We start from the raw sequence: 13,818 nt of genomic DNA, 5'->3' as shown, positions 1-13,818 counted from the left end.
ATATATATAGACATAGATAAATGGAGATAGAGAGACATACCTGCCGTAGTCTAAGGTAGAAGGTCTCAGTGTAGTTGCGCTTGCTGAAGGGCCAGAATAGCCGGTCATTTGGCGAGCACACTCTGACCCTCGTCTCCAGCAGGAAACGGACCGGCTCCTCCACCTCCGTGATCACCAGGTCTATCGCTGTCGTCATGTACATGAATTTATCTAAAAAGGAAGAAAACGGCTAAAATTGTGTCACCATTCTTTAACAGGTACGTTTAAGCCAAACCCTGTAACTGATCTGGGAGAACACTGGCGTGAGACCGATTGTGTTCAAAGGTGGATTTGTGGAGTATAATGTAGGGTGTGCCACAATTTTGAGAAAAAAAAGTGAGTGTCTATTTATTAGTGATTAGTTCTAATATTTAAGTTCTGGGTTAATGTGCAATATTATTTATATCAGATATGAAAATTAGGACAGTTTCCATGCATAATGAGTGTAGCTATGATTGAACATTATATTATATATATAGCTGGATTTGAGAACAAACAATTAGCTAACGACTGATTTATGAACCGATGAGATAATAACTGATGATAATCATTGGGGTTTTGGACAGATTACTGGCGGTTACCTTTAGGCGTTTCCTCATTCACAGGCTGGAACTGAGGCGTGTTGGGGTTCCAACTTCCTGTGATGATGTAAGACTTCCCGTCGGAGCTCTTTCCCATTGACTCCTGAAGGGGCGCGATATGGAGGAAGTTAGCAAACACACTGAAGCACTCAATGACACACACACACACACACACACACACACACATATATATATATATATAAAAACAGTCACCCACCAGATCTAGCAGGTGCATATCACTGTTCTTCACATTCTTCCCTGGGCTGAGCAAGAGACCGAAACACCTGGAAAGGACACACACACACACACACACACACACACACACACACACACATGAAATTAATAGGATTGCGTATGAAAAGAAAAACGGAGCAAGAGCAGGAACTAGAACTATAAATCTCCCAATAGAGTGAAGACGGGTGTTAAGCATCACAAGTTACCGCGAGCGGCTTCCTGGACTGATGGGCTAACACAGAACAGAACATGGAGAATATTAAACACGGCCCTTCAGTCCTCAAACCCTCGGTGTTCATCAAACAATAACAAACCACCGTGAAAATGGAAAACTTGCAAAGAAGGTGATGGAATGTTTACATTTCCACAGATTTATCCATCTGTGGAAAATGAGGAGCGTCTGAGACAGACTGGCATCAATCACCATGTTAAAGCTGTGCCGGAACACTTGAACCTTGACGCGGATGTAAAGCTGTTCCCCGGTGTGTGTTTATCAATCAGAGAGGAGTGATTCCTTTCTTATAAGTGCCCGGTCGTGTTTTAAGCAGACACATGACTCAACTGAAGCAAAGGATGGACATTCTGACAGATACGGGACAGATTCTCTTTATTCTTTTAGGGACAATTTCAGGCTGACAAAGATGCATGTCGTCCATTGTTTACATCACTGCGGAATCTTTCTGCACGTTTTGTCATGTTTACGGATACATGTGTTGTTTTTGTTGCTGCATTTACAAATAAATCTTCTTAAAGTAGAGCCGTCTACATACCACACGGTTCTCTTAATTAATGAGAAGAAACATAAATGTTTTGTGTTGGTGCTGTATCTTACCTCTCAATAGCCAGTTCCTTATTAGAGGTCTGCTGGATATAAATAACAATTTTCTTGTCCATTCCTGCACGCAGCTTGAAGCTCTGCTTGTCCTTGTCTTTTACTACAGCACTGAATATGTAAACACAAGAAATAATATCTCAACAGATCATCGATACAAAAAACTGAGATTATTGTGCAAGGGACGCAGTGAGGCAAATACACAATTAGACCTTATTTTTAAATATAATCCTATGAAATTAACAATATGACCACAGGCCTACAGGTTGGTTGGTTCTCGACTGAGTAGGAAAACAGCAATTGTAAAGTTCATCATGTTTTAATAAACTAAAACAAGCAACTAGACCAATGAACCTCTAGTATCTCTAGTCCATCAATCAGCCAGTCTGAACAAAAGAAGAGTAAGACCACAGCTTATATTCAGAATAGACCCATTTTTCATAATAAAAGTGTGCACGAGAGCCATTCTCTGGTTCTTTTCCTGCTCTGCTTTCAGGGCTGGAAAAGAACCAGATTTGAGACAGGAAGAGTAATCAACCATCTCAAAATAATAAATTCCTGAGGAAAGACCGAAGAAACCCCTAAGTACAAAGTTTCTGAATATGAATCAATATGATGTATTACAACATGACTGCCATGATTTCATGCAGTGCTCTCAAACCAGAAACACTACCCCCTTTTGATGTACCAGATTTTAAATAGAACTATAATATAAGAAAGTCATGGTTTTACACTGTAACCAGATCCTCCGATTGCCAGATAAACAGACTTTCAGCCTATTAAAAGAAACAATGAATTGAATATATTGTTTTTGCAGTTTCTATGGAGACATTCATTTCATTTCTAGGAAACTGCTTTCACACATAAGCATGCTTGCATGTGAGAGCTGTTTTCTTGGAAGTCAGAACCCTAAGAAATAATCAACAAAGGGCTAATGAGGAGAATATGTCGTGGCTGAAAATAACCTCGGGCGTGATTTTTGTTTGGTATTTTTTCTAAATAAGCTGAGTGCCTTGGGTTGATTGTGAACACAAGGAAGGGTCTCAGTAGTAAAGGAAAGCTAAATAAAAATAGAAAAGGTCACGGAAGGTCCCATGTATGGAGCAAACACAGGAACTCTCTGTTGGATTCTTGTGTCGAAAAAGACGGACTTTAATGTATACATGGGATCAAGATATTGGACTGCAAGACGGGGGGGGGGGGGGGGGGGGGGGGCAGCGGGCGGCTCATTCAAACGAGTGAATGAAAGTGTCACCTGAAGGTGCCTTTGCCATCATCCTCCTTAATTTCCTGACTGACAGTGAAGGTGAACAGGTCGCTGTCAGGGGTCAGCGGCGCAGGCTGCTGTGATGACAGAAGTATCTTCTTCGCTGACCGCCGGAACGCCGTGGCGAAGCTGTACAGTATCCTGCTCACCTGGAGGAGGGACGGAAAAAGACACGCGAGACATTCAAATAACGGGCAAAGAATTTAGAGAAGCCTAAAAGTACAGTAGGAAATCCTAAGCTTCGTTATTCAAACAAGAGAAGAGACAACCTAAGACAAGTTAGTGTCTCATGGGTGTAGTTCAATTTTGACACAAAGTTTAGCGGCTTCTGTAGAGGAAACGTATTTCAGACCATAAAATTGTTTTTTTTGAGCCAAAAATATAAACAGTACGCAGAAAAAAACGACAGTAATTAGTTTTGATTAAAAACTAAACCACACCTCTGCAGATGTTTTATGTAATTCAGCAGAACAGGGAGCTAAAAAGCCTTTCTAATGACCCACTACTCTATAAAACATCTGGAGTTTTAATCAACACACTGATTCACAAGCGCCAGTGTGGAGTGTGTGGAGGTATTGTTCCTATTAACAATGAGAAGAGGCCTCTCAGTCCTCCCGGAGACTGAGGTCCTGCAAAATCTCCAATCCCAGAATGTGAGATCAGGGGACAAACTGTGGAAAACTGGCAATTTATGTTTATTAAAATTTACTTTCCAGTCACAACACTTTAAATGGTGAGCTTTGTGTTTTGTCAGGACAAAAGTATTGTATTTATCTTTTGATTATTACTGCACAAACATGTATGTATGGTAACAGAAATAGGGGACCACAGCACTGTGGTTTCGGATCATCTTATGCAGCATTCTGGTACTCAGCAGAGCTTTGGTGGTAGTGACGGAGAGTTGCAGTGGGGAAAGTGCAGTTATCAATAAATAACCACGCTCCTTTGCGTCAAGGTATAAAGCAGCTTCTGAACTGTGTTACAAAAGGCCTTTGTTTTGTTCTCGGTACAGTAGGAGGATGTTCAGGTGTTGCAAGGGGGATGATTGTTCAGGACCCAGAGGGATCTGGATGCAAGAGATGAGAGATACGAATAGTTGTGATGGGGGTCACCCCTTCCGTGGATGAATTTATGATAAATAACTAATAACCCATTCTTGGTTACTCATCAATGCTGGAGTCTCAACTGATCCGTTTCAGCTGCCTACAAACGGCCTTTTGATTATTTGTGTGCAGTCGGAAGGAGCTCTATTAGGGGCAGTCGTACCGAAGACATATCAATCCTTTTGGTTTCCATGTGAGCCTGTAGAGGAAACCTGTTTTTACCCTCAAATTTATTATGAAAGGTAAATTATATACTGCGTTTTGGAATTAGCTTTTAAGACCTGGAAGTAATTACAGGTACATAGCGTTTCTTATTTATTCCTACTTGGCAGCATTACCTTCCTTTGCACAATGACATGAAGCTTTAAAACATTTTCCACTGATGTCATGCGAACGAGCTGCATCTATTTGTCAATTTGCGTTCATCTCTCTTTCTGATTCCAAACATGGGATTTCAATTTGTTTTAGGAGCCCAAATCATTTAAGTAACAAATGAACACGGGATATTCATCCCTGGACGGGAGCAGCAGCTTCATGGGCACTGAAGGGAAGCGTTAGATAGGACAGTACGCAGGCTCTACATCACCACCATCAATACAAAAAAGGCAGAGCAGGGCTGAGGAGGAGGTTCGCTTTATGTAGGAATAGGTGGAGCTCTAAAATCCACAAATCAGAAAAAGAAAATGCTTGCTCTGATAAGATGAGATTTGCTGCTGTGATTTGGCTTAAATATCGCAAAATCTTTGAGTGAAGAATGGTAAAGATCCTCTTAACAGTGATTATTTAACAATGGGGCTAATTGCTAAAAGCAAAACGAGACAGCCGAGGCAAATAAGAGTGTTGCTGAAGCGGAGCTTGGCTTCCACAAGCTTGCCTCAGTACAGAGGTACTGATGAAATTAATAAAGAAGCCTTGGGAGCTCTTTAAAGTGGATTTGAGGTTTACGACTGGACCTGCCTTTTGTTCGCAGGGAGGAAGACAAAGACTACAGCGCCAAAGACAGAGCTGTCCTGTTGCTAAGTAAAGAAGTGAATTACCTCTGGGGATTCTCTTTGTGTGGCTTTGCGTGTGCGCATATGCATTAGTGTTAGCCTGTGTGTTACGAGCGGCTGTCTGAGAAACTGGATCGTGGGATGATGTGGGCCGGATGAAGTAGCATCTGTCAGGGGGCTCTTAGTAACGAAGGAGAGTGCTTCCATGAGGGAGAATTCAGGTCACTGAATATATACTTTAACCCAGTTCCAGGAGTCAATTTCCGTTACTCTTCATTATATTTCAGAAGCTTCTGTATTCAAGCAATGACCCCCCCCTCCCCCCACCACACACACACACACACACACACACACACACCCCTATAAGTTAGCTTGGGGAGGGCGTTGTGTGTACTTTGTATACATGTGCATTGAATCGCTGCGTGCGGTGCATGACATAATCCCCCGTGGACCACTGAAAGAGTTCCCGCAATGCTGCTAACCCTGCAGGGGGGGCTACAGGGAGATCAACCGCAATGCTGCTGACAATACGAGTGTGTACACATCTATACGTGCCTTCGTGGGAGAGACAGAAAAGGTGTGGGTAAAAAAAAATTAAAAAAAGAGTAATGTGAAATGCATCCATTAAATTCAGCTAATGTAGTTAAACGTAATGAAATGGATTGAGCCCTCACCGCTTCTTGGATTTGGCAGCGGAACACGTGGATCCTAAAGATCTCTGCGTTGTAGTGGCTCTCGGTGAAGGCAAAGCAGTCGCTCTCCGGTGTGCCATCGTGGCCTCGCACGCAGAACAGAATCTTGTAGATCGGGTAGTTGGCGATCTCTGTACTGGTATTAGGGTCCAGCAACCTGTTCAGAATATAAATTAAAAACCAACCATGCAATATCCTCAAAATCGCTGTGGCACGATGAGACTTTATGTACACACAGTGGAGTGAAGTGGACCCAGTAACCCCCCCGACCCCTCACATTACCTGACGGTGCCTTCGGACACGCCTGGCACAGACAGTGTGACATCCAGGGGGAGTTGGCACTGCCCTCTGAGGATGCTCATCATACGGAGGGCCTCCACCTCACTGCGGGGGGCGTTGACTGAGGCACAGCCGAGGTACGTCAGCTGGCTGAACACAACGCTGTCCTCATCTGGGATGGGGCTGCCGGGACTTCCGTCTGACGAGGACTCATCCGCTGACACGGGTTAATGGATTGGGAGAGGGTAGTGAACGAAAGGAAAGGCGAAGGATTTGATCATTTTAGAGCTGCTGCCGTGACTTTATGGTTACATAGGACTGTCATGGCCCTTAATGGAGGGAAGCAGACTTTCCCTCTGCACAGTGGAAATGAGCTGAAGTAGACACGGAATAGGAGAGGTGCGTGTGAGAGAAGGTCACTCAATGAAATGAGACAAGCAAATGAATAGAAAATGGCACAGGGAGGAAGTGGAAAGACGCGAGCATGCCGTGTGATTTAGAAATCAGGGTGCTTCTATGATATTAAGCTGAACGTCTGAACACATCACAGAAGAGGATGAGAAAAGTCCCACCGCCGCTCACCTCGGTACGACCGCTCATTCAGCTCACTCTCCTGCGCCGTCTGAACAGGGAGCACCATCTCCAACTTGGGTGGTTGTGCACTCAGGGGGTCGGAGCCCGGAGGTACAGGTGACGCCGTGGCAGGAAGTGCGCCGAGGTTTTCCATTACCGTTTCTGATTTGAGGCCAGTGTCAGCTACCGACGGGTCCATGAGGACATCCTCTAACTCCCTCTGGAGCTGCTGCTCACTTCCATTCCCCACGATCTGACGCAGACACACAAACGCACACACAAACAGAGGGGCGTAAACAAACACAAACACACAGACAGACATGAATACAACACCGAGGAACAACGGCAAAGGCAAGCATAGAAAGCACAAGAAAATACAAGAACAGATCGTCACAAAACGGAATCAATTTAGTTATCACGATACACATTTAATTTAAGCTTATCGTTCTACATCAACTGTGTTACAATCCTATTTTACAGAAGATGTTCCGCAAGCTGTGCGGTTGAACATTGGTATTGAAATTAAAACGGTTTGTTTTAGATGCTTGGTTTTGTGATGACAATCAGCTCTACCTCCTTGTTACATCTAACCAATGATTAGTGATTAGTGGGCACGTGAGTTTGTGTCCTGAAACACCGGTAACGAGACACAAGATGAGCCGTGTCGACACTAGTGCGTGGGATATTTCCAAAAGCTAACAAACAGCAATCCGAGAGCAAGCTTGAGGCTGGACACACCGTGAGGGGCCACAAGAGGAGGCGTGCCTCATTTCCGCAGCCAGATGTTAGGGAAGCAACGTAGAGCACACTTAAGCCTCGGAAGGCACTGCTTTGCTGGGCCGACAGGAACAGACGATTCAAAAAGACCATCATATTTCATTACTACATCTTCTGTACGGACAGGCGTGAATAATATCTGTGCCTGTACACTGTAATGTGTTCAATGCGGTCAGACTGCAGCCAAATTCTAGAGCCTGATTACAGCTAAAGCGACTATGGTAATAGACTCTAGTGCAAGACATGGTAGGGGGGGGGCGGTACAATTCTAAATATAGGTGTACACATCTGACATAACTCACTATAAAACTGTGTTAGGCAGACGTTAAACGTCTGCCATGGCTATAATCAAAACCTGCGTCAAAAAAAAAAAAAGGCCCAGCTCAGGCCGTCCCTCAACAGGGAACAAGAATACAGAGAGCACAAATAATCACAGACAGAATCACCACGGAAAAATTACATCACAGAAAGAGAAGCAAAATAGATACAACACAAGCAAGGAGGAGGTACAGAAAGACAGAGCTAGCGAGAGAAGAGACTGACCTTAAAGCTGACCCCTTCCTCAGAAATCACCTGCATAACAAACAACAAGTTTAGACACACTGACTCCTGGCTGACTGGGAGGGAAATGTACACAAGTGTGTCGGTCGACAACCGATACATGACATCTGGGTGACCAGTTTTCAGCGGATGTCGTGATTTCACCACTACACGTGGAGACGGGTGGACGGGCTGCCGTTTCAGCCGCCCCTGGGCTGCACAAAGCTGATGCTACAACGCGGTTTCAAATGACTGCGATCCTTTCATACATTCTGCACAGGCATAAACATTGTGTCCGAGCGCTGCAAAAGACTTGACGTGACCCCCTTCTTTCAACCGCTGCGACATCCGCGCGCTGCTGGCGCCATCTTCTGGTATCCTTTGGCACAACAGTCTCCAATGTCAAAACGCATGCTACGGTATTGATGTAAGCTAATGGACATGCCAGCCAGCTACTTAAGTCAATTCAATATATTGTGAGAGGAGTAACCTGAACCCATTGGGGAGACACACAGGATGGTTGCCCATAGCCACATTTCTTTCTCAAAAAGTCCTCCCCATCTTTGCGGAAACACACCTTATTCACAAAACATCTTTATTTTCCCCTGGACATCAAAACTGCTTGCTGCTGCTGCACAACCGCACACTTTGGAAAGCAGCAACTGCTGAGCGAGCACTAACTGAATGGCAGAGGGCATCCTGTAGGTCACACGTGCCGTTTACGAACTAACACTTACTGCAGAAGGCAGTGTCCTCTGCACCAGATATGAAGATTTCTTTGCATACGGACAAATGAAAATGGACAATCACGTAGAAGACACACAAACCTCAGACGAACTACGAGAAGAAGGTAGAGTGAGAATGTGGGGGAAGCCAAAAACAAGACATGATTAGCCTTATGGTTAGAGTGTTAAAAGATGGACGAGAGCTGTGATGAACAGGAATGTGTATGGCTTGTGTCCCCTGACCTGTTCACGAGTTACACTAAATAACTACGGAAAGACTCAATTTATATCCAGATGTTTTGGTAAATCCTGCTGTTTTGGCACCAGATATAATCCTAAACTAGTTTTCAAAATTGTTGAGATTTTATTGAAAATGTTGTGGTCCAGGTTATAAATCCTCAACACCCCTCTGCCAACTAAAGATAAAAAATAATCATAATAATAATAATAATGATAATAATAACAACACAATAGTAAATATTCCTTGGTTGGCTTTGTAATTACACAAACTATGTTTTGCGAACAACAATATATCCAACAATTATTATAATTAATAATAATTATTATAATTATTAAGAGTCAATGAAAGAAGAATTATACAAAATCCTCTGCATGGCACAAAGCGTGACTTTCTGTTTTAAAATTAAATTCTTCGATAAAGAGGGCTGTTGTGATGCCATTTAGCCTGCAGCACAGTCTGAACTGTTATTCTAGCAAATTGTTTTCCAGCAGTGCTCATTCGTCGTGTTTCAGATTGTGACTTTTATCAGCATCGAGTAGCTCATTTATGATTTCGTCTTCACAGTGAACGTGGACAGACGCTTATTCTCAACGCGGCGTCTCCGCTCGCTCTCCTCCATACCTACGCCCGACCATCCTTACCTTTAGTCCTGTCTTTTCGTCATCACTACCATTATTAGTGGAGGAGGGGGTCTCGTCCCCCAGCCGGGACACGAGGACAAAATCCTCACTGTTGAGAGTGGACACTGAGTCCGAAGACACGCTAATCTTCCCCACCGAGCCCTTGTCATCCATGGCTTCCGCTGTTTAACTCAGCCACGCTGCTCATGAATGGGAGACGGGAGGAGAGAGTGGTGGGAGATGATGAGCAAAATCACCTAGAAAAAGAACAAAAAATAAGATGAAGAAAAGAAGCAGAAAACAGTCATGATGTGATGAAATCCATGAAAGGCATCATATAAGGCTGGAAACTGGAAACTCTTTAGAAGGTGACCCTCGCATATAAACAAAGGGCAAACCATTTAGGATTGTGTTTCATTTTCCTTTTAAGCACCTTTAGGGAACTTTATAAACCCTGAGGAGAGAAAAACATAGTAAACGAAAATTCTCGATCAAGCGATGGTGAACATGAAGGAGGAGAGCCGGGGTCCTGTGAGGCCGATCCGTGTGTCCCAGCAGAATAAACGAGCTTAATGCAATGCGACGACATGGGGATGCAAGTGTCACATTTAAAAACAAAGAAACATGCACAGTGCACAGCACAAAAGGAAAGGGACGCGCCACACGCTCCGTGTCGGCATTGACCTATAGGAAGATCCCCGCCCCTCTCACCCACCCCACGTTAGATGGACAGAAACACACAACAAAAAAGAAAAATGATGCGCTGGATGTGCTGATTGGGTGGCGTAGAAAAGTTTGGAACAGGTGAGCAACAGGTGAGCAAGAAAAAAAGTATATTTGTCTTTGGACCGCAAGAGGAAAAGTTAAAAAACTGTATCAAAATAAGTATTTTTTGTCTACATTTGTGAGTGACGGTATAGCAAGGAAGAGGAAATTGAGTCAAGAATTCCCTTTGGAGTCCAAATGATGTGAAGCTCCATCGGTGGCTCTTGAGAACAGAGCGTGACAAGAGAAGAAAGGAGCAACAGAAGCTTCTGGCAGGACTTCAGCCAGAGACCATAACAAGCTATTTCTGTCCGTTCCCCCTCTCCAACTCCTTCCCTCTTTTTCTTCTTCATCCAACTCCCTGCAATCTTCTTGTTTTCGCTCGCCGCTTCCTGCACTTTGCTCTCCTGTCGGACACCCCCCCCCCTCCCCCTCCCCTTTCCTATTCAAAGCATGTCTGACAATGGGGAAGTAAGGAGTAGAACAAAGTCTGCAGCTCACAAGGTCAAAGCTGTTAATAATGTGGGATACTTCTGATAACATTGTTGCAGCGACGCAGAACAAACCACCATACGAGTGTCTTGCTCCCTGTGACTGAGGGCTTCACAACGTCTTTAAGAACGGGATTACTACGCTGCCAAGCGCGGTGGGACGGAAACTGACAGGGCAGGCCGGGTCTTGTCACCTTTGCAGGGTAAACGGGGAAAACGAGCTGCTGGTTTTCATCCACCCCCCCAAAAAAAGTCCCGGGGTGCTGTTTTTTTTTCCACCCGCGTTGCAGAACTTGAACGATGAGGTCGCAGAGTCCAGCGAGGGTTACCACCAAACAAACGCACGATGGCCTTACGTCGAGCACTGAACCGCCACCCGTTGACCTCTAAAGCCTGTGTGTATCCTCCAGATCGCACCAATTAGGAGTCCTATCGCGTTCAGGTCCAAGCGCTCACGTGGCCAGCACGCAGGAAAAAAAGAAAAAAAAGATGTATTTTTGCTTTCAAGTTGTTGTGTTCACCGCCGACTTAGTAGAAAATGACCCTGACAGGTGTCTCCATCCAAGACCAGGACGTGACAACACTATGTGCTCCTTATGTGTTTAGCTACAGATTAATATACCGACTGAGGGAGACTAGTCTGAAGTCTAAATTATTAAAAAACGACCATTGTGAAAGAAAAACAGCATCTGCAAGAAAACCGTAGTGGAACGTTGCATCGCTCCTTCTCCTGATCTCCTCGGGCTTATCATCTTAAAGAAACATTCCAGATGTTTACTCTACTTTTGGCTGGATTCCATTCATTAGCACACTCCGCCTCTGCGTGATTGGTGCTTTCTCCACAGGTTTTGGTTGGTGAACTTTTAGTTTTTGTTTACATCTTTATTTTTATCAGTTCTGCCACATTAGCGGCTGTTGACAGTACTGACTGCCAGCGTCTTATTTACACCACAGTTTCTCAGTTGATGGATGTACTACATGAAAGCATGAGAGAGAGGTCCATGGAAACAAACCAAGTAACAACAATTAAATAGCAACTATGAAACAAACTGTCCACCTTTGCCGTTCTTCAGTCCTCTAATTGAAACCAAAGTCAATCGCTTCAGAGGGCCACGTAGAGGCCGAGACTTGGACCACCGGTGGCGTCATCTGAGAAACATGGCGATCAGCTTCAATGTTTCTTTTATGTGTCGAGCAGCAAACACCCCACGCCATCAACCACACACAAACGTGTTAGAAAAAAAGAAAATCAGGTTTAACGCAGAAACACACATACCCCTGCACAGGCAGCTGTAATAATATTATTATTATTATTGCTATACAAATGGCGTGAGCCCTGAACCGCCCGGACGAACACACACACACAGACAGACCTCCCGCTCTGCGTCGCTGACTGGCTGGCGCCTCAGACGAGCTCATAACGGCGGCCTTGTCACCCTCCCCGAGCCCCGGCGACATCCGTCTCCCCGCTCCTGCCGGGCTTCGCCGGCCCTTATCAATGTTTTCAGTGTCCTTGTACATTTCCGGCCACACACAACACACAATCCACGGCCCATTGTGCGACTAATTGTTAGAAGAATTAGCATTGACATTTCTAAAATGTTTTAAAATTGAAGACAGTTTTCTGAGAGAAATAACTTCTTTCTAATTTAATGAGTTTGAGGACGCAAGACGAGGGCAGCAGACTTTCTTTAATCCGTCTCACTATTGCCGCCTCCAGCCACACTTGATATGTTCTACCCGTTTGTTTCATTCTTGGTTTTAAATCATTAAATCTTAGTTGTAAAGCGTATCTTTTTCCATTCATTTGAATATTCTATGACTTAGGCGAGAGGAGAAACAGGGTTGTGTATCGGTATCCATCTGCAGGGCTTCATTTGGGGCCGATGTGGTAACACGTATGACAGAAACAGCTCTGCAAGCGAACTCCGGTTGTCAGGGGGATAATTTAGGGGCAATACTTCATAAAAAGCATCCCTTTACATAAAAGTGCACTTCTCTAAAGAGACCAGAGGGACATTCATCACACTGTCGATGCCAGACATTTGCAATGTAACGCTGCAACCGAGATTATTGTCAATGGGATTATTGTCAATGGGACATCGACAAACAAATACTGGCTTTCAAATAATAATTATATAATTTCAGCTTGTGTTTACCACAGAGACCTTTGTATTTAATTTACAAGGGGGTAAAATATTATTTAAATATAATTCTATGAATAATTTAGTTATATTTCCAACTCAAATTGTGTTGAAGCAATGGATCATTCAGAGTACTGAATAATTTCTGGACCAAACAACAGCGACTAGTATCTCCGTATCGAGCACGTCATTTCAATGTGTAGACCTTTCTTTTTTTTATTTTTGCTGAATGCCAGCTGGGCCGCGCGTACGTATCACCAGGGAGAGGAGGACACAGCCGGAGAGCATTCAGGCCAGAAACAACGTCCCTTTCAGCTCGCCGATGGAGGAGGAGTCAGAGAGGAAAGGTAGAGAGTGACACAGAAGGGTGAGGTGGAGCACACGACCAAAGGCAGAGTTCTGAAATGGCAAACCCCTAATTTTAGAAAGAGAAGCACTAACTGTTTCAACCTTTGCACGTCCAAAACCCAACGGCCAAACCGTTGATCTTGACAAAGGAAAAAAAATAATTCTGAAATGTTGAGTGTGTGTCAGTTAGACGTTGCACAGAGCGCGCCTAACCACATAAATGTGCCAAGCGGTGCTGCATCTCTGTGGATTTATAAAGGAACCAAACAATGGTTTGCGAGGGAGACTTCAGGCTGTGTGTGTTTAGTTGGGTCGGCTCCAACAAACACTGGTGAAGGGCATGAAGGCCTTGAGACATTTAACCCCTGAAAGCAGCATGTGTCAGTGATCGGAGATTCAAACATGCAGCCAGAACAAAAACTAAGAAAGAAACCAAACACGTGCACCCACTATACAGCAGCACCTACGTTTGCGTCTGTTAAATCAAACGATGACCCTGTAGCTCGATGGTCCGAAGGGCCGTTGTCAGGAGCTCACACACCACGAGATCTTTCGCCGAGAGGAATACGATTGAT

General features: G+C 44.3%; 1 protein-coding gene across 4 annotated transcripts in view; it reads right to left on the bottom strand.

The window, feature by feature from the left end:
* rabgap1 (RAB GTPase activating protein 1) overlaps nucleotides 1–13,818 on the bottom strand; it is a 47,744-nt gene that overhangs the window by 31,815 nt on the left and 2,111 nt on the right. Inside the window, exons 2-11 of one of the 4 annotated variants that reach the window (XM_040198332.2) lie at nucleotides 9,517–9,752; nucleotides 7,913–7,942; nucleotides 6,602–6,845; nucleotides 6,023–6,236; nucleotides 5,723–5,897; nucleotides 2,942–3,102; nucleotides 1,687–1,797; nucleotides 838–904; nucleotides 621–723; nucleotides 41–210 (exon numbers count right to left, since the gene is read on the bottom strand). In XM_040198332.2, coding sequence (XP_040054266.1) covers nucleotides 41–210; nucleotides 621–723; nucleotides 838–904; nucleotides 1,687–1,797; nucleotides 2,942–3,102; nucleotides 5,723–5,897; nucleotides 6,023–6,236; nucleotides 6,602–6,845; nucleotides 7,913–7,942; nucleotides 9,517–9,669 — 1,428 coding nt within the window. In that variant the 5' untranslated portion in view covers nucleotides 9,670–9,752. The remainder of the gene's footprint in view (nucleotides 1–40; nucleotides 211–620; nucleotides 724–837; nucleotides 905–1,686; nucleotides 1,798–2,941; nucleotides 3,103–5,722; nucleotides 5,898–6,022; nucleotides 6,237–6,601; nucleotides 6,846–7,912; nucleotides 7,943–9,516; nucleotides 9,753–13,818) is intronic. The other 3 variants (XM_040198333.2, XM_040198334.2, XM_040198335.2) reach the window with 3 other exon arrangements.

The sequence above is a fragment of the Gasterosteus aculeatus genome, chromosome 14 (genome assembly GCF_964276395.1).
Source record: "Gasterosteus aculeatus chromosome 14, fGasAcu3.hap1.1, whole genome shotgun sequence".
NCBI lineage: Eukaryota > Metazoa > Chordata > Actinopteri > Perciformes > Gasterosteidae > Gasterosteus > Gasterosteus aculeatus.
This window is presented reverse-complemented; position numbering and strand designations above follow the sequence as displayed.